The 21,033-nt window shown below is 52.1% G+C and overlaps 1 protein-coding gene across 1 annotated transcript in view; it reads right to left on the minus strand.

The window, feature by feature from the left end:
• The window catches only part of ADARB2 (adenosine deaminase RNA specific B2 (inactive)), a 363,774-nt gene that overhangs the window by 98,248 nt on the left and 244,493 nt on the right, over window positions 1–21,033 (minus strand). Inside the window, exon 2 of the mRNA XM_065871875.1 lies at window positions 8,100–8,186. Within this exon, the coding sequence (XP_065727947.1) occupies window positions 8,100–8,186 (87 nt within the window). The remainder of the gene's footprint in view (window positions 1–8,099; window positions 8,187–21,033) is intronic.

Raw genomic sequence — 21,033 nt, forward strand, 5'->3', positions numbered from 1 at the left:
CTCACACCCTGGATGCTGGGTGGCACTTAGGCTTAGTGAACTAGATCTAGATGCCTCTACGTAGATGAAGCTCTAAAATATAATGTTAGATGATAAAAGCAACTTGCAAAATCATACACAGAGGCTATGGTTAATAAGTTATAAGAACACAGAGGTTACACAGCATTCGTGCCTCCACACAGGTGGTAAAGCTCAGACACGTCCCAACTCCCTTGGGACACAGGGAGGAACACAGGCTCAGAGGGTGGCTTCATTTGTATCTGTGAGGTTTTCTGTCTTTTGCAGAAAAAGGTATGAAGCAAATTTAGCAAAATCATCATTTGCTAACTGTATGTGAGGAAGGCGGGTAATGACAATTTAGTTTTCTGGTCTGGCTCTCTTGGACCACCCTCCTCCGACACAGCTGTTCCATTTAGGGAACCTCAGCCGTGGGTCCCCATGTGGCCACAGACGTGCGTCCCGCTGCCCTGGCTGACGTGCTTCTGGAACGCCCGACCCTTGGGTTTCCCGAGAGGCTCTGAGGATGACAGTGCTGGGCGGTGGGTTACCCTTCCCTGACCTCACTCACACCTTCACTCTGGCCCCTCACTCCTAAAAGGCACTCCGGGGTGGGTTATGGCCCTGTTTTCTAGGAGAGGAAACTGAGGCCCCACGCGGTGAAACAGCTGCCCAGGGACACACAGTCGGTTAATCGGGGGAGGTGTGACTGCACCCAGGCACTTCTGCTGTGGCTGGGAAGGTGATTTTACGGCAACTCGTCACTTTCTTGTCCGTTTCACAGACTGGGAGCTGGGGAGAGGAGGATGCCGAGGGGAACTCTGCTGACAGCGTAGATGGATGCGGGAGGAAGCGGCCAGGCTTGGGGCCACGCAGGACCTTGATGCCCGCAGATTTCTCCGTAGGAACTCATTCAGCAAGTGGAAACCTGAGGGGGTTTTACCGCCAGCTCACAGCGCGTAGGCAGACTTTGAGCGTGTCTCCCTCACCCCAGCCCGAGAGCCGGCAGCGGGAAGATGCGCTGGGTCAGTGACATGGTCCCGACGGTGCAGCTGCTGGATGGTCACCACGAGAGAAGGACCATCTCACAGGCACGCAGCGCAGGCTGAAGACCGGTGCCCTTGAGAGGCGTCCTGGCTCCAGCTCGGGGCCAGCCCTCCTCGACCACGTCGTCCCCAGCAGGTGTGCCCCACGGAAAGCGTCAGGCTCCGACTTCAGAGCTCTGTTTGCTGCAACCTCAGCTGCTCTGAGTTGCGAGGTGGGCTATCAGGATTCCTCCAGCAGTTTGCTTCTGTACAACAGTTGGTTTGCAGACGTCGTTTTGTTCAAAGGGGTGAACCTGAGCGTTTTATAGGTTAGAGGTGGGCAACATTTGTTTACAGTCTATTTCAGTAGAAATAATTACCTTCCAAGTATCAACACTGAGTCTCAGCCTCTTTTCTTGGTCATTGTGCATATTGGGTGCACACACAGCAAGGAGTTCTGCCATTTGGGGTATTTCGGGCCAAGGAGTGGTAGATGGGAATAACCATGCAGTTTCCCAAACCGAAGGTAAAGATGGAAAAAAAAAATAACCCAATCCAAGAAGCCCACAGCAGATTGCCCAGAAACTCACTGGGAGCTCTCTAATTTCTTACTGATTTCCCACGACGTGGGGATTGAGTGTGGCTGTGAGTGTGATTAAAGTGGCTGGCGTGTCAGATGCCCTCTGAGCCTTCTGAGGAGAAGATTTATCTTGGAGGAACAGCCCGGCAGACCCAGGTTCCCCTCCATTTGCACTGAAACTGCTTCTGCACTCTTCTCTTGGACATCCTAGGACTGTCATCCTTAAAGTGAGCCACGGAGATCCGAGCGCGGGTGAAGACCCCTTCCTCGATGATCAGTAATTAATGAAAGTTGATGGGGGTGCAGACTTCTGGGCTCCATCCTGATATGCTCTCTGGGGGTGATATCACATGCTGGTTTTTGCAAACGAGCAGATTAGGGGTTCTGCTCCCTCGACATGGGCCAGATGCTCCGTTTAACTGGCCTCCTGAGTTTGCATGAGGTCAGGGAAGCTGCAGGGTGGGCGGTGGTCACTCCACGGCTCTGGGGTTAAGCAGGTGAGAGGTCACAGTCTCCCCCGACCTTGGTGTGTATGACCTTGGGCAGTCGTCCACCTGCCTGAACTCCATTTTCTGAAGAGGGTAAATGTGGGTTTTGGTAGCACGTGCCTTAGGGCTTATTATGAGGTTGAGCTAGAGGACACCCGTAAAGGACTTAGCAAAACCCCTGACACTGAGGAGAGTCAACTGCACTTTTGAAAAGAGCGGGAAAAAGGGAGGCAGACACTTCCAAGCTGCATCTTGTCAAGGCCCAACTTCCCTGCTTATTTCATGAGTTGGGCTTCCAGGACCCCCAGAAAGAAGGGGTGGAGACACACAGGCTCTCGTGAGGCAGTCTCGGGCCGAGGAGGGGTGGCGACGGGGGGACCCTGCCTTGCTGGTCTGGTGCTGTTGAGGTTTGCCAGCCTGGCCCTGCTGGAGCCCACGCCCCTTCGCCAGGTCCCTGCCAGGTCCATGCGATCCTCTTACAGAACTGTAGCTCTGATCCCACAAGTTCACGTTTCCTTCTTCGGCAGCCCCCTCCCCGACCCAGGAAATGATTCTCATTTTCTCCTCCATTGAGTCGATAGGTTTCACACACCCGGCGTCAGAGAGAATAACCCAGAGGTGGACAGTCTAGAGGCTGAGAAGTTTTGCTCCTGGAAGACTGGGGAAGCTGCCCCCCACCTGCTTGCTCAGGTCTGGGCATTGCAGGACCCATGCATCTCCCCAGCCCAGGGCTCTGCTCCTCAGCCCGTGGCCGAATGCCGGGCTCACCCTGAGGTGGGGACAGGGCAGGGCCTAGTCTCCGCCTGCACTCCTGGCCTGGCTGCTCCCTGGGTCCCCCTGGGGCAGGTTGCCGACCTTAACCCTTTATCTGGGTACGCCGGGGGCACCCTGGGCCGATCTGGTGTCTGCACAGGACATGCAAAAGGGAACTGGACGCCTAGCCTCACACAGCGGCCAGCACGACAGATGGCCCTTCTCATGCACATGTGGGCAAAGGTCACGCTGATCCCACATCGTCGGGAGCCCGTTCTTGCAGGGGACGCTTTTCCCCAGCTCTCCAGGGGTGGGTTTTGTCCTGTCAGCTGCGGAGGCCCCGCCGACTCCAGAAGGCGTTTGCACCAGGTGGTCCATCCCTAGAGGCGGGAGGGAAAAGTGTGGGCAGGACTCCGGGTGCTGGCGGCTGAGCGGTGCGCGAACAACAGGCCACGTGGGACTTTTCCAGGATCAGTGGAGACAATGAACAGAAACTTTCAGCGCAATCTGTGAACGTTGCAGGCTCCAGATCGAGTGCTTTGCGTTACGGTGACTGATCGTGACCACTGAAGAGGGAACAGCTGCCATTGCCTTTTTAAGTCCTAGGGAAGAGTGGCGGCCCAGCTGCTGGGGTGCTCCCAGGGCTCTGGGTGCAGGAGTTGGTCAGAAAATGTTTACTGTGTGATAAAAGCAATCTGATTCTGAGAATGTGTGTGTTGTACACTGGAGGCAGTTCCAGGGGACAGTTCATACGAGGGTATAAGAATTAGTGGGTCCTTTAATCCCACTCTGGAATTCAGTCCCCAAATAACTGTTATTTTCGCCAGTCGTAGCTCAGAGGCTCATACATGTCAGAGCCGGGAGTAGCTCTGCAGGAAACCTACCCCCCACCGTGTGTGAAGGGCCGGCCTGGGGGAAGCACATATTAAGTCAGCAGTGGACTGAAGTCCCCTTAATGGCTCACCTGGCCCCCCCCCCCACCCTGACCCTTCTATTTCTGTCTGTCTCTGTCCATCTGTCTCTTTGTACAAGCACAGGGCGGGGCCCTCAGCCCTGCAGGAGGGGAGCAGGGGGTGTGAGGGGTCTGGGGCGCACTGTGCCCCACCTGGGGCTCACACCACAGTCCTCCCAGAAAACGTGTGACTTGGATGCCAAGTGCCTTCCCTCAAGGCAGCCTCAGAGGCCACGTGTCCTGTGTTCCCGCGGGTGGTTGCGGCCTTGACCCTGGGAACTCTCCTGCCCTCGCCGAACCCGACAAGACATCCATGACCACACGTGTCGAAGGTCCGTGTGGGCAGCCTCAGATTTCCAGACAGTCACACGTGTCCTTCTGTTGCGGAAATCAGGAAAAAAAGAGGCAAATAACCTCAAACGACATGAGCTAAACACCACCCGCGGCAGTCACAGAACCATCGCTGGCAAAGCGAAGACCGCCAGGCACAGAGGGGAGTGTCTGAGTCAGAGACACGGGAGGAAAATGTGAAACAGAATTATTTCCCTCTGCTTTTGTCACACCGACCGTCTCCTGATCCCCGGGAGCACCCACCCTGCTCGACAGAAAGCGTCAGCACAAGCAGTGCTACAGTCAAAGGTCCAACGCGTACAAGAACCGCATTTTGTGGGGAAAAAGCAGGCTTTTATATTGGCCTGGCAGTGGCTGGGCTTTCACTTTCCAGGTGAGAGACATTCTTCCAAGTCAAGGTGGGCTTCCCACTGCCATTGCTTGGACATGGACGGGCCACGCGGGGGCCAGTCCTCGGCTGTCGCCTCCAGGTGGCCAGGCCCCGGGTGAGTGCAGGTGCCTGTGTGTCACCAGCTGCATCTCCTTCCTCGACGCCCCCTCAGGGCCAGCATCTGTCTGGTCATCACGCTGCCAGACTTCCCGGCACCACGTCTGTAGGTAGGAGATACAGAGAACCGGCCATCGGATCCGCCACGTCCAGATCGGATGGGCCTGGCCGGCGGGATCGAGCCCAGGGCCTGGAGTCTCCATTGGCTCAGGAAGGAGGGTCCGAGGTGGTGCTCAGGGGATGGCTGTGGCAGCTGCGGCCATGCGGGCTTCGGGACTCCTGGTCCTGGCATTGTGGTCGGGCGCAGGCCTGACCCTGACAGCTCCTGGGTCAGCTCGGCAGCAGACAGGAGACGCCTCTCTCCCAGGTGGGTCCCACGCGTCCTGGAAGGACCAGGCCAGTGGGGCAGGCGGGTCTCCCTCCCTCCCTCCAGACCCCAGTGCTGTTCTGTGGGCCTGACAGGGAGTGGGCTTCTCGGCCCCTCCTCATGTGACCCAGTCAATCACGCCCTTGAGTCAGTGGTGGGCACGGAGGGGATGGGCTATGGGCTGGGGCAGTGACTGGCTCCTTTTCCGCATTCAAGGAAGATCGCATTCAGAGTTGCCCTCCTGGACAAGAAGAATGAAAAACCTGCATCTTCCCGTAGACTCAGCCGAAACCCACCCTGAGGATGGCTGGTCCGCGCGTGGACTCGCAGGCACCATCCTCTTGCAGGCTGAGCCTCTGACGGCCCGACCCCGACCTAGCTCCACCCTTCACACTGGGGCTCAGGCTCCAGCGCCACGCAGAGGTGAATGCGGACCGAGGACGTGAGGCTGCAGGGGTTGAACCCGGTGGTCCTGAGAGGTGAGGCCTCATGGGGAGGGGCAGGGCCTTCACTTCAACCAAACACAGGCGCCCACCCTCAGGGTCTGAAGACAAAACAGGAGACTTCCAGGAGGAATCACCCTGGCTTCTGTCACCTCCCTTCCTCCCTGATGTGTATACACACCACACACGCACACACCGCACACACACCCCTTCCCCGCCGTCCACGGCATCTGGATGCACGTTAATAGCACTGCACTGGCAACGCTCATGAGAGGTTTTACGACACGTGCATTAGTTTGGAGGTTTATCTTTGGATAATGTACGAAAACAGGGTCTTCAATAACAGCACGTATTACAAAGGGGGATGACTAATCCCCTGATAGAAAATAAGGTTTTCCAAGCATTTCAAAGGCACTTTAACACGTAATAAACAATTAAAAATCATTCTCATCGCTAAGTTTCCACCTCTCAGCTGTGAGCTGAGGTAGGGGAAGTGCCTTAATTACTAGCGTCAGCCAAGCTGATCCACGTTTCCTGTTTCTCCAGGTCTTTGCCTAAAACATCCTCGTGCATCCTCCTCCTACTTGATTGCATCCTCAACTCTATCACCAGGCCACCCTCCCCGCCCCTCACACGGGCACTGATGCCCTGAGGGATGGATTCACTGCCCAAGGCTGTGAAGCTGGAGCTTGGTGTTGCAGCCGTCAGGCTCCCCTGCCGTTGGATGGGGAGAGAGGGCTCCCGCGGGGAGACTAGACTCAGCCAGGGTCCCAGCAGCTCGAGCAGGAAAGGGGATGAAACAGAGTAAGATTTTCTTCCTCAAGGCATCTACTCCATGTGCTTATCAAATAGCTTTGTCCACACGTCCAGGTCAGCTTGGGGGCACGTGTGTATTTTTATATGTGTAAGTAAATGTGTGTGTGTGTGTGTGTGTACATGTGGCACACCTCAGAGATATGGTGGGTTCAGTTCCAGGCCACGGCAATAAAGCGAACGACATGGATTTCCGGTTTCCCAGCGCATAAACGTTATGTTTACACTCGACTGCGGTCTATTAAAGTGTGCAGTGGTATTACTTCTGACAAAACTATGTGCCGATAGACTTGCTTGATGTGGGGTGGCCCCAGACCTTCAATTTGTAAGAAGCATAGTATCCGTGAAGCGCAGTAAATAGAAGGGTGGTAAGACAAGGTGTGCATGTGTGTTCCACATTACTGAAGTAATTACCAGTAAGTTAACTAAGTTAATGAAGTCCTAGAAACTTTCCAATTTTGGTCAGGAGAGAACAGAACCAGTCGTTGGAGCTTCATGGGACCTGCGAGGTCGGGCCTGTGGGCAGTGGGGAGGCCATGCTCTGACCCACTGGCACCCTGTCCACACCCTCCACACTCGCCTCCATCTAGGAAACAAGGGCTCAAACCACAGGGTCACTGAGGTTGCTCAGTTCTGTGACTCTGCTTTTGTGGAACAGTCAGGGTAACAGCCTCAGCTTCCCATCTTGTTGGTGACTGTGTTTTGTGGGAAGGGGATATTCATGAGAGCTTGTCGTGTTTCTTAAAATTTGAGGCTGAGTCGACAACGTTCCAGGGCCAGTCCCTCCTGCTGTGGCTTCCTGGCCCCACCAAAAACCAGTGACCGGCAGCTAGTCTCTCGCTCCCCACAAGCACAGGCCTGACTCCAGCTGCAAAGGTAACCACCTGTCAGGTAATTCTGAAATGCAAGAGGTGTTCCTGTCATTTGGACTGTTTCATCCCCCATGTTTTCCTTCTACAAGCAAGAGGGGGTGCACCACCCGACAGACACGCCTGGACTTTCCCTCATCGGCACACATGCTCTGTCTGCTCTGGGGTCTCCTCCACACTCCCAGCAGATCCATCCCCAGCCGGTTTTTCAGTCCCCACCCCACTCGGCTTTGTTGTCTCTCCGGTTTCATGAGCCAAAACATTGTTTCGACTGCAGGCACCCGTCCAGCTCTTTCCTTGTTAAATTGTACAAACTGTTCAAACAGGCTGTGTTCATTTTTCTTTTCTTTTTTTCCCCTTTTTGGTTTGGAGGGGAAAAAATAAAGGAAAGAGAGAAGGGATGGTCCCAGAGAACTAGATTTTTTTCTTGAGAACTCCAGAACCTGGAGTTCTCAATCATACAGTCACTGCTAATATTTCCTACCATCCAGGTGGGGATGGGATCCTGGGGGTGGGGAACAGGATTCCAGGGAGGATGGGATCCGGGGGGGATGGGATTCCATGGCGGGGGATGAGATTCCACGGGGGGATTGGGATTCCAGGTGGGGAAAGGATCCCAGGTAGGTACAGGATTCCAGGGGGAATGGGATCCCAGGAGGGGATGGGATTCCAGGGCGGGATGGGATCCTGGGGGGGGGGGATGGGATTCCAGGGGGGAATGGGATTCAGTGGGGAATGGGATTCCAAGGTGGATTGGATACCAGGGGGGATGGGATCCTAGGCAGGGATGGGATCCTGGGGAGGGGGGAACGGGATTCCAGGCGGGGAAGGGATCCCACGGGGATGGGAGCAGGTCCTCCTGCTCTGGGAAGCCCAGGTGGTGCCTCCCACCACCCCAAGGGTCTCAGCCTTTGGGGTCCCCCCTCTGCACGTGGGGCTGGGACCCTGGCTCTCGGGGAAGGGGGTCTGCTTACTGAGGTTGTCCTCATCCTCCGTGTGTGCGGCCCCGGGGCTCACGTGCTTGAAGGAAGCGATGAAGGCGGACAGCGTGCTCACTTTGTCTGGAAAGAAAAGAAGGACGGGAAATGCACTTTTGACATCGAGTTTCAGAAAAACTCAGGGCTTTCATATGTTCTTATTACTGAGGGTTTGGACGTGGGAGGTTGAAAGGTCATTTTTGGTTTTAGCCACTTCATTCTGGTTCAGTCTTTTATTGAATTTCTGACAGCATTTTATCAAATTCCCCTCTCCATTCAATTTTAAACTTTATGATTTCCATCTTTCTTCTTTTCTTATTTTTGGCATCTCCATGTCGCTCAAAACGAAGTCACCATCTGCAGGGCAGCCCCCTAGCCTAAGCCTGCAGGGAGCTGGGTGGGCAGGGCCTGCAGACAAAGGGCATTTCACAGAGAGGAGCTAAGGCCAGTGAAGAAATGCCTCAATGAAACGAGAGTCCTGCAAACAGAGCCAAGACTATTTCTCCCCAGTGGTGGAGAACCTGTTTGTGGGCTTGAGGGCATGAAAAAAAAAGGACTTATGGAACCTGTAAAATATAGTTACTGTTTGTTTGAGCAAAAGTAGACTGAACAGGAGGAGGGAATGGAGAGGGGCCCTAGAGGTTCCCCTGAAGTGGGGGCGGTAACTGAAGTGGGAGAGGAGCCCAGGGACCCCCTGCCTGCAGCCCCGGGGGTGGTCCCGGCTGCAGACCTCCTGAGCACAGTGCAGAGGGGAACTTGGACCCGAGAGGGGGTGGCGCATGGGACCAACGTGCTTAGCTATTTCCCTCTGAACAGAGACGAAGGACAGGTGGGTTGAAGCCCAACTGGGAGAAATGAAAGAATGACTACTGAAGGGATAAGAGGAAAGCTCCTTATATCAGAGCCCTAACCCTAACCCTAACCCCTAACCCAACCCTAACCCTAACCCCTAACCACTAACCCTAACCCTAACCCCTAACCCTAACCCTAACCCCTAACCCAAACCCCTAACCCAACCCTAATCACTAACCCCTAACCCTAACCTTAACCCCAACCAGAAGTGAGTCCACAGGAGAACTAACTCAGCCCCGACACCCCCAGAGCCGCCGTGCTCAGACCCTGCCCCTCACGGCTCTGTCCCCTCGAGGCTGCAGCTTCGTGACTTTCCATGTGAGCCTTGACTATGTTTAGAAAACCGCAGAAGGCAGAATCCCTGTTGCTCATCCAGTGTGTCACAGGGTCGCCATGGGGTTGCCCTTGCCCTGCCTTTGGCCGGGTTGTCCAGGGTCCCTCCTCAGGGACACTTTAACATGCTCCATGTATCATGCTGCCTTTGTCTGCTTCTGTCGTAGGAAAGGAGCTCCGGTTTGGGGCTCATCTAAGTGTGATCTCTCCTGGAAACGTCAACTGGCCGCTTATTATGCAGTCAGCCTCCAGGTGTCCAGACTCAGGCCTGAAACTTATTCTTTTTCTTTCAATTCTGAGCCTGTTTCTCTTTAGCTGAGCTTTCCAGAGGCCAGGGGAGTTCACATTGAAATTCATTCAGGAGCCTGTTAACAGCTGTTGTTTCCGTTAGGGACGAGCAACAATACAATGTTCACTCGGAGAACAATAAATAACTCAAATACAGAAGGCCTGCTACCTCTCCACTCTGCCGAACACGAAGAATAAGCCCAGGGAAGGCCCAGGTCCCCAAACCCTCACGGCCGAGCTAATTTACTACACGAGAATGAAATCTCTTGCTTGAGTTATAATTTCATTAAGGGAGCCCAATAATGTCCCAGAAAGAGTGTAAAGCTCAAATGATTTAGTCTCGAGCATCTCAAAATGAAATTACAATCTTCTAATAAAGCAGGGCTACCAGCCAGACACCCACAAAAACACACTAAAACAATTCAGAGCTCACCTTAGCCAAACTGTGAAATACTTAAATATTGTTTTCCATCCATCAGAGTTCTCGATTTCTAGGGTGGCCAGATTTGTCAAATAAAAATTCAAGACACCTGGTTAAGATTGAGTTTTGAATACACAACAGATACCTTTTTGTGTATACACATCTCTAATATCACATGGGACATACATACACTAAAAAAATTATTCATTGTTTATCTGAAATTCAAATTTGAGGCAAAGGACTTGAATAAGCATTTCTACAAAGAAGATATACAAATGGCCATTCGCACATGAAAAGATAGTCAACGTCATTAATCATTAGGGGAATGCAAATCAAAACTATAGTGAGACACCATCTCACACACATTAGGATGGCTGCTATCAAAAAAAACCCTAGAAAGTAACAAGTGTTGGTGAGAATGTGGGGAAATTGGAACCCTTGTGCCCTGTCGGTGGGAATGTAAAATGGTTCAACCACTGTGAAACCCGCAACTCTGCTCTGGGTACAGACCCAAAAAGAAGTGAAAGTAGGGACTCAAAGAGTTGTTTGTACACCCACATTCACAGTAGCATGGTCCTCAATAGCCAAATGTGGAAGCAACCCAAGTGTCCACGGATGGAAGGACGGGTGCATGGACAAAGAATGTGGTCTGTACACACAAGGGAATATTAATTTTCCTTAAAAATTCCCAGAAGGGCATTCTGACACAGGCTACCACACGGATGAACCGTGAAGACATTATACTAAACTCAGTAAGTCAGGCACAAAAAGACAAACGCTGTATGATCCACGTAGATGAGGTCCCTAGAGAAGTAGAAATTATAGACACAGAAAGGAGGATGGTGGTTCCCAGGGGCTGTGGGATGGAGAGGGGGAGAGCTGTTTAGTGAAGACAGAGTTTCAGTTTGAGGAAATAAGAAAGTTCTGGACACAGATGTGGCGATGGTTGCACAATACAAATGGACTGAATGTCACTGAACTACATGCTTACAAAGGTGAATACGGCACGTTTTATGTTATGCGTGTTTTACTACAATTTAAAAAATAAAAAAAGAGGGCTTCCCTGGTGGCGCAGTAGTTGAGAGTCCGCCTGCCGATGCAGGGGACACGGGTTCGTGCCCCGGTCCGGGAGGATCCCACATGCCGCGGAGCGGCTGGGCCCGTGAGCCATGGCCGCTGAGCCTGCGCGTCCGGAGCCTGTGCTCCGCAACGGGAGAGGACACAACGGTGAGAGGCCCCGCGTACCGCAAAAAAAAGTAAAAATAAAAATAAAAAAGAATTCAAATTTGACTGGACATCCTGTGATTTTTCTGTGAACCCTATCCCTTCTTGCCCCATCCACTCCTCGGTGGATTTTGGATTTCACGGGCCGGCTTAAACCCAGCAGACAAACCAGGCAGGAAGCACCAAAGCTGCTGAGTCAGCCCACCTGAAACTCCAACTACCATCTCCTGCCATGATACTTCATGAAAGAGAAATGTTTAACCCTGAAGGCACATACCCTCTGACTGAGAAACAATTGTTCTTAAGAAAGAACCAGACCAAGTCTTTATTTATTTATTTATAAATTTTTGGCCGTAGCGCACGGCTTGCGGGATCTTCGTTCCCCGACCAGGGATCAAACCTGCACCCTTGGCAGCGAGAGTGCAGAGTCCTAACCACTGGACCGCCAGGGAATTCCCCCAGACCGAGCCTTTACAAGGTCATTAGGAATTACATTTTCTATTTAGAAAAATTCTAAAAAATAATATTTGCTGTCGATGACTTTTTCGGTAGTTGTTTCCTTGACATGTGCCTGTCAGTTTGGTATCTACTTCTACTGGCTCCAGGCAAGCAGAGCCCCAGTAGCCAACTGGTTCTGGTCTTTGTGTTTCTCACGGTCACCTTTGAAAACCTGGTTTCATGCCAGTTACTTACTGATGGAAAATAGAGGCCCTGCTTTTCTTTCTCGCAGCTCTGGTTTGGGTCCGCTGAAAGCAGCTGGTTAACAGGACTCCCACCCTCTCACTGGAGAGTCAGAAGAAGGAGAGGGTCTTCCTCCAGGGAAAGTGGCTGGAAGGACTGGGTGCTCCCTGCCACACAGCTGTGTCTGTGGCTCTCAGCTCGGGCCCAGCTGGATGTTGGCCTGAGTGAAATGCACTGACCTGGACTGGCCCCTGTGAGGAGAGCACCTGGGGTGGCCTCCAATCAGGGGTTGTTTCTAGGGAAGTTCTGGTCACCATCCATCATATTAACGGTGTTTTTAATGAGTTACTTGGAATGATCCGGGGCATTTGTGTTATAAGCCTCATTGCTCACTGCAAAATAAGTGGCTCTGGCCCAAGTTGATGTGATTTCATATATTTCTGGAGCACATGGGGAAGCATTTTCAGGGGCAGAAGCCGTTTCCTGGAAACGGATGAGATCCCATTGGTCGACAATATTGATAATGAAGAACAAACACAATTTGGTAATGACATAAAGATAGAAAAATGGAACAACATGGAGGGTTCAGAAATGGAATCACACCTGTGTGATCAACCGATTTTCAACAAAGATCTCAAAGTCATACACTGAGGTGAGAGAAAGTCTTTTTAACAAACAGTGCTGAAAACCTGTACACCATCTTGGAAAAAAGTGAATTCTGAGCTCTATCTTGTATCATAATGAAAATGTTCACTAAATGGATCATAAAATCTAATACTATGAAACTCCTAGAAGAAAATATAGGAGATTACTTTCATGGTCTCCGCGTTGGCAGATTTCTTAGACATAGAAAGCACCAATCATAAAAAAATATATAATTTTCATCAAAATTAAAAATTTCAGCTCAATGAAATACACTGTTAGGCAAACTAAAAGCAAGCCACAGATTGGGATAATATATTTACAATCAGGACAACTGATTTTTATCCAGAATAAAAGAAGAACTCTTATAACGTGATAAGAGAGGACAAAAAATTCAAATTAAAAATATAGGCAAAATACTTGAACAGAAACTTGACAAAGGAAAATATTCACATAGTCAATAAACACATCTCCAAGCACTCAACAGTGGTACACGTTAAGGAAATGCAAACTAAAACCATAGAGAGATATCAACACACACCCTTGAACGGCCGGGACTAAAGGTAAACTGTAGGTGCAGTCAGGTCCCCTCATTGGGACCTGGGTTTGTCTTTTTCTTTTTTGCTTACTTTATAGATTTGGAAGCTGAAATGTATTTAAAAGGCTTTAAGAAGACTCTCAAAGATAAGGCTCTTTGGAGTGGTCTTTGGACTCACGTCCAGACAGCCGTACGTATGGAAACAGAGGGAGCAAGAACCCATGTGAGCGGGATGGGGGCCACGGAAGGTTGCAAGCATCAGGCCCCACCATACACCCCGCAGCTGCGGAGACTCAGTTTACCCACGAGGAGCCAGAAAATGTCGACGTTTTGGAGCCTGCTTTTGTGAAAGCCGTGTTTCGATAAACACACAGACTGTTGTGTTTATCAACAATTTATGAAACAGTTTTTACCAAGTAAGATGAAAATTTAAAAAATGTCTTGTGGCACGAGCCCACGTCAGTTACCTGGAAAATCCGTCCATGGGAAATAACATGTTTGCTGGAAATTTTAATAAAAACCGTAATTGCTAAAATACCTAAGGATTTGATCTTCTACTGCAAAGCACTAAAGAGTTCATAGGTTATTTTTTAAAAATTAGATCAATCACGCACTTGGGTTCTGCCCTATTTCAACCGTTTGGAGTGAGCTTTTGTGCTTGTGTCCTCTGCGTCTGTGGGCCAGGCGCTGCCCCGTCCAGCCCAGTTCAGCTGCGAAACAGAAAGAAGGTGACAGTTGGAAGCCGCCGAGCGCGGTCAGTACCTTTGGGCTACAAACCACAGCCTCCTTTACACGTTCCCTTCTTATGTTTTCCTTTTGCCAAAACGCACTCTGACAGATGGCCCCCCTCAGGCTTGACCCACTTTCCTCCCTGACTGTATCTTCTCCCCCAACACAGGTATGTCTTGAACGGATGCCGCTTCTATCCAAACACAAACGCAAATCAGCCTGAACAGGTGGGTGACCTCGGGAAGTAAGAAAATAATTAACCTCCATGCAGGCAGGAGAAAGGAATAATGTTTTGGAGGAAAGGCAAAGATATTTTCTCGCAGATTTTCAGGAATGTGTATTTTAAGGGGCCATTTTCAAGCTGCCATCTATGAACAAGGGGATTCAGGCGAAGAAAGACTCTGGGTCTGCACCGAGTTCTGTAACACAAGAGGGTCTGCTTCTCACAAGGAGTGAGGCTCTTCTGGAAACTTCCAGGTGCATAAAACTCATGCTTTTGGTCTTGAAACAGGCAGCCAGCCTGTGTCTGTTCCTCATTCTTTGTATGGGCTGAACTGTGTCCTCCCCCAAAATTCACGTTAAGTCCTGAGCCCCAGGACCTCAGAATGTGACTGCATTTGGAGATGGGGTCTTTAAAGAGGTGATTAAGATTAAATGATGTCTTCAGGGTAGATTGTAATCTCATGTGACTTCAAAGAAGAGGTGAGGACCCAGACACTCATGGAGGGACCACCACGTGAGGACACGGGGAGAAGGTGGTGTCCACACCCAGGGGAGAGGCCTCAGAGGAACCAGCCCTGTCCACACCTGGATCTCAGACTCCCAGCCTCCAGAACTATGAGAAATAAATGTCTGCTGTTTAAACCTGTGTCTGTGGTCCTTTGTCATGGCAGCCCGAGCAGTATTCACTCAACAAATCTTTATCGAATGCAAATTAGTTATACCCCTAACCAATAATTTCACACTCTAATGCTAGGAAGGAACGGTGCTGAGGGACTTGGCCTGTCCAGGGGCACCCGGGAGGTCGGTGGGGGGGGCGGGCATCTTGCAGGAGGTGACCTGATAGCTAATAATACCGCCCACCCCTTACTGCTCACAGGTCTGGCTCCAGAGCCAAGCGTACTTCCACTGAAAGCTGAGTCTGGGATGACCCAAGTTAGGGGAGGGGAAGGCCAGGCTGGCAGAGGGGCTACCTTTGCAGCTCTGTCTGGGTGCATCCTCCTCACCGTTGTGGGCCTGGAGTCTTGATTCTGAACAGGGGGCCCCAGGGGGCTGGAGGGCAGCAAACATAAACCTTCTAGATTGTGAGGGGTGAGTGGGAGGGATGGTGGGAGAGGGGAGAGTGGGGGAGAGGGAGAGAGAGAAAGGGAGGGAGGGAAGAAGAAGGAGGGGGAGAGAAAACTCTCATCCAAGATGGGTCTGAGGCCCAGACATGGTCCCCAGCATCACCCCACACTTAACCCCAGGAGACCCGACATCTGGAAACTGTGGCTGAGGGGACACGGGGGCCAGTTAAAATATCCGGTGGACACACCTCGACTTTGGCCAATTAAACAGAGATGTTTCCCCTTCCATCTCCCTGGATGGGCTCAGACTCGGTTATGAGATGGTCAACTTCCATCTGGGCTGAGTTTCACAGATTGGAAATAACTAGAAAGTTACGGGCCTGCCTGAGACTCACTGAGGGACAAAGAGGAGGAGGGGACAGAGGAGGTTAAAAGAAGAAAAGCAGAAAAAAGCACAATAACCGTCCATTGTTTATGCTCCCAGGGGCTGAAACTTCCAAATGAGCCGGTGAGGACTCTGCTAGCCGACACCCTGGCCCGGGTGTGAGGCTGGGGTCTCTGGGCTTACCCGGGAGACCCTTCGTGCAGGGCTGGGATGGGGGTTGAAGAGGAGGAGACTTTCTCATCCATTACAGACTCAGAGGAAGTCAGGAGTATCCAACGCCTGCATTCCTCTTCAAAGCTCCCGAATTTCGTAGGAAGGGATCCCCTAAGTGAGAGTTGCAGTAGCTCCTGCCGCTGGGAGGACGGCTAATAAATATGCTTATAAAATAGGACCTCCAGTGCACGGGAATTAGAAGCATGGCTCTCAAGGAGTTGTTGGAGCAATAAGAAGTCTCTTATGGAAGCCACCATTTCCTCGTGGCTTAATCTCTCGGGCGCATTGTTCTCCTCCTGGGAAGCTTCCCCTCAAAGTCATGGGCTAAGACCTCCCCATGCCAGCGTGGGCCGCCTCCTGGGGGGCTCTGCCCAGGCCACGGTCCCGGTGCTGCGAGCAGCCTTGAGGACCACGCAGACATCCCAGCTACACCTGGATTATTTTGGGAAGCAGGGGTGGGAGCCTAAAACAAACCAGCTCACACCAGATCATTCTGCGTGAACAGCAGGCAAAGACACGGATGGTTGACATGTGACTGACGGGACGGGGCTCTGCCAGAAAGTGCATTTGAACAGCAGAAAATCTGCATCTAAAGGTGTGTGCTCACACTTTACCAGGGTGCTCAGGGCCTTTGGGAAGCCCTGCTCTCTCCTCTGATGCTCCATAGGGAGTGGTGCACACGCCAGTGTAGACATCTCTCTAGATTCCTTTCGGGTCCCCCACGAACCTCAGGGTGCAAGGGCTGCTTTGGGCTCCGCCCCTCACACTGAGGACAGTGGTCCTGCTGGACAGTGCGTGGTGTCAGACCCGACGTCCCTGTGGCCAGACACGCTGTGCTCCACCTTCTCCATCACGCGGGGAGAGGCCAACCTGGGGACGGGTGGCGGATGGCCTGGGAGGTGGGAAGCTGAGCTCCGCGCGACGCTGTCCAAGGCCTTTCCAGGCTCCGAGACCTGACGGGAAAGCCGGAGTTGCTTCCAGGACATCTTCCTGATCCTCCTTCTGGCCAGTGTGGTCGAGGCCCACCAGCCACTCACTCCTTCAGCAAACGTCCCCTGTCTGTCCAAGTGCCGAGTGCCTGGACTGCAGTACCCTGGTTGGTAGCAACTGTCTTGTAGACTTTTCTGGGCAAAGTTTTTGCCCAGATTGAAATGTGTTTCTCCAATTAGGAAGACAGATGTGTTCTCGCTTCATGTCACTCACACAGTTGTCTGCCGTGGGAAGCCCCCTCTGGGACGGTCTGGGACGGTCTCCTCTGGTTCCAGGGCTGCTGGCACTCACGGTTGGTGGGGGGCGGTGTTGATGTCAGCTCCAACGTCCAAGGCGAGAGGAACAACCTGTTGTCTTGCGGTTTCCTGTGTTCGTCTGTGACACAGTGAGTCGTGCGTCCACAGAGGGGTCCCTGGTAGGGGCGGAGGGTGCTCCTGGTCATCTGGTCAGAGAGAGCAGGTGACCAAGGGCTCCAGTGGGAGGTTGAACTGCAGGGAGTTTGGGGCTGAAATCAGGAGCCTCGACTGCTCACCAGCTCTGAGGACCCGTGAGGCCTCGAGGGATGGTCCTGTGATTCGGGTCAGGAATTGAGTTAAAGAACCAGCTTGAAGCAGGAAATTCTCAGGAGGTGAGAATTTGACCCTGAAGACCCACGCAAGTCCTCCGAGAACTGTTGTCAGTGACCTGCAGATACAGTGACAGGTACAACCCTCTGCGCGAGGGGCGAGTCCTGCACAGGCTCTGCGATTCACGTCCCCAAAGTCCTCCTCCCATGTTGCTGGCTCTTCACACGTCTGGCGCTTCCTCTGCTGGCATCCTCTGGCCTCCCTGCCCTCTTCTCTTTGGAGACATGCTAACCACAAGTCCCTCTATTTTATAGCTCTCCTTCTATTTCCATTTTATAAAAAGGTTTCTCTGCCCCGTAACACCACCCAGCGTGTCACAGGACACCATCGTTCTCTGCAGCTTTCTAGGCCTTGAGTGGATGCTGTCGCCTCTTACATTCCCAGAGGCCACTGGATCCAGTATTATTTTTATTTTATTTTCTAAGATTACTTTAATTACTTAAGTACTGAGTTGAGCTCATTTGGAAACTAGAAACAAGACATGACAGAACCTCCCTGCAGGTCGCCCCGTCCTCCGCGGGCTTTGTTTAGACTGGTTGTCAACACCGTTTTCTTCTTCAGTGCTGTTTGAATGTGGCTAATTTCTTATCTCTTACAAGAATTAGATACTTCAATAACCAAAAATAGAACAACTGATCACATAAGTAATTGTTTAGAGAGCAGGTCAAACTGCTAGTATCTGAATTTGCAAGTTTAATTATTTCTCTTTAGAATGGACCTCCTGGCTAATGTATGAAATGATGTTTATTAATTTGAAGCTCCCTAATGGACTGGTCTCTTTATGCAGACCGTCTCAGGACAAGTGAGGGCTGCTAATCACCCTTCCGGAGCTGACCCCAGCAGCCCTCCACCGTTCTGACGTGTGTAATGATCCACGATGTTCCCCATTACCCCACGTAATGGGGTCACACGTATTGACAGACATCAGTCCTACAGAGTGCTGAGAAGACCCCTCCCTCCCAGCCCCTGACCACGCCTGCCCCTGTGCCTCTATGTCCTTCACATCAAGTACTGTCCCCTGTCAGTCTGGCTACTTGAACCCAGGGAGGAAACAGCTGGTCATTGATTCCATCACCTGTTTATTCAACAAAGATTGATGGAGCACTTACTATATCCCAGGATCCAGAATGTTCCAGAATAGCCTAGAACAGCCTAGAACTCCCTCTTCCTGCTGTATTTTCTGCACAGCCTTTATCAGCATCTTCAACAGTACGTGTCACACTTGCTTGACTGCCCACCTCTCCCGACTAGAATGTGGACTTCACGTGGGGCAGGATTCCCTTCTGTTTTCATGATAAGATCCTGCGATCTGCAGACAGGACCATTTCATGGGATGCGTGGGCACTAGTCAGATGGGACTGAACAGAATTTTGGTCAACAGGGTCTTTTTCCTTTGCTCCTGGATTTCACCACAGTGCAGCCTTTCCCTCCTTTCTGAGTGAACTCTTGTCGGTTGGCAGGGTCGTCCACATCTGTGGCTCGGGACCCTGCCTCTCAGCCTCCTGGTTAAGTTGCTAACGAATTCTCAGGCATCCAGGAGGGGCTGCAGGCAGCCTGCAGGAGTCATGGTGGTGCGGTGTGGATAAGTGTGTCCTAAGACTGCCTTGTAAATAAATGTCAGTATTCACCTGCTCAGGGGTTTTGTGATATCGTTTTGGAGATGCTCCAGTCTTTAACAGTTGCTGTTGAGGAAACTGGGGAAGTGACCAAGCAGAGAAGAGTCCCTGTGTCCTGTGACCAGGACTATAAGGGATGCTTTAACAGAGAGAGAACTAGGCAGGGACCTGCCCAGGGAGCAGGGGTTAGGGAGCCCTCCAGGAGGGGGCAGAGGTCGTCCAATGACATGACGATGCCCATTCTGTGTCACAGCCCAACGCTGCCTCTGTTTGGAGGCAGGTGTGAGGAAGAGGAAGAGGAGAAAATGAACAGAAAAGCGAGTGTGTGCCGGACGAGGACGAGGTGAGGCCGGTGAGCACAGGCTGGCTGGGCACTCCGGGTGCCGGACGGAGCGGCCGCTGCGCTGGGCTCCCCAACAGGCCGCACCCGGCTCCTTTAGAGCCAGAGGCCATTTACAGAACAAGACACACTGCCTTGTGGAATATTAGTTTCTTATTACTTCTAGCGAGCAGTGGAGTAGAAAGCGGCGTGGTAGGTGGATTTTCTATAAGAGGCAACGTGTGTGTTCTCTATTAGATTCCACGAAAATCAACTTGCAACCCAGTTCAGCCTGGTAAAATTCGATCTAAAACTAATTAATTTTGTTTCAAGAGTGTTTTTCCCATCTGATGCCTGGCCTGCGGACATACAGTGATAAAATACCTTGAGTTATTGTGGGCTCTGTGCGCGTCTGTTGGAGGAGACGCACCCGGTGTTACCCAGCTTCACAGCGGCCGGTGCCCAGGATACAACGCGAGTCACCCCCATCACGGCGAGGCTCATTTTTAATACTCTTATTTTGCATTCCACATGGTTTGGTAATAAGATGTGGCACGTGGATGTGTTTAATTTGCCTGAGGACGTGCTTTTGTGTTTTCGGAGTCAGGCCCCGTGCTAGAGAGGAACTGTTTGGGGCAGCGGTGCTGGGGGTGGGCATGCTGGGCTGAGTCTGGTCAGGTGGGGCTGACACTTAAACACAGGAGTGGGTGGAGGTTGGAATTGTTGCTTCTTCGACTGAAAGTGTCTCCGTTTTGGGCTCTGAGAAGACCTGAAAAGTCGGAGAGTTCCAAGAATGCCTTGTCAGGCACTAACTCTGTCAGCTCCTGCTGACGGGAGAATCCACGTTACTCTTTGCTGGGACCCCAGGCCCTGCCAGGCTCCGAGTGTCACCACGGAGCGTCACCAACACTGCCGGTCAGGCTTACAGGACCGCATGGTGTCTGGTGAGGCAGCACCCGGCTGGGCCCGGACCTCAGTTTTCTACTTTCCCACGAGTTGCAGTGAAAATTGTGCCGAGCCCATGGGAGCAGGAGGGATGTGGCCTCCGCTTTCAGGGGGGATTGGGGGAGGCCAGACCTTGCCCTCTGCGTGGCAGCGGGGCAGGAGTTGTTTCCCAGGATCCTTGTGGACGGACGCCATTGGTGAAGCACCACGCTCGGCACCTGTGGCATTGTCACCACTTTTCGACGTCCTGCTTCACAGCCCTGTCCACCTCCCGTGTCCACCGCCCCCCCGCCCCCCATCCACGTCGGAGAGGAAAGTCGCGTGGGGAGAAGTGACGTGACCCTCGGCAGCACAGTTACCACGCGGGTACCGTGGTTCACGGGCAATGGTGCCGCGTGTGCCGTACACGAGTCGCCTCAGCTCCCCTTCCAGCCTCGGCACCCTCCCCGATCAACACACGGGCTCACACAGCCCCCACCAGGCAGCTGAGGTGGCACCCTACGACCACACTGAATTGTAAATGCCTCTGGGAAACGGACTGTACGTTATTCAGCGTTGTGTCCCCAATTTATCCCTAAGAGTTGAAGTTTCATCACGATTTGCTGGACCCGCCTGCCCTTCACTTTTCTGCACGTGGCCCGCCCTTTCTCCGAGCAAAGTCGGCATACGGTTGCGTCTGGTTTTCTTTAGAGAATTGCAGTAAGACCTGGGGCAGCAGTTCTGCTAAACAAAGACAGGTATTATTACCCCAAACATTTCCAGGGGCAAATACACTGGTGGAATCTAAGTTCTGTCAAGTGAAGCAGACTTCTTTACTGGAGGGCTTCAGAGGACTTCGAAGGA

The sequence above is a fragment of the Phocoena phocoena genome, chromosome 2 (assembly GCF_963924675.1).
Source record: "Phocoena phocoena chromosome 2, mPhoPho1.1, whole genome shotgun sequence".
Taxonomy (NCBI): domain Eukaryota; kingdom Metazoa; phylum Chordata; class Mammalia; order Artiodactyla; family Phocoenidae; genus Phocoena; species Phocoena phocoena.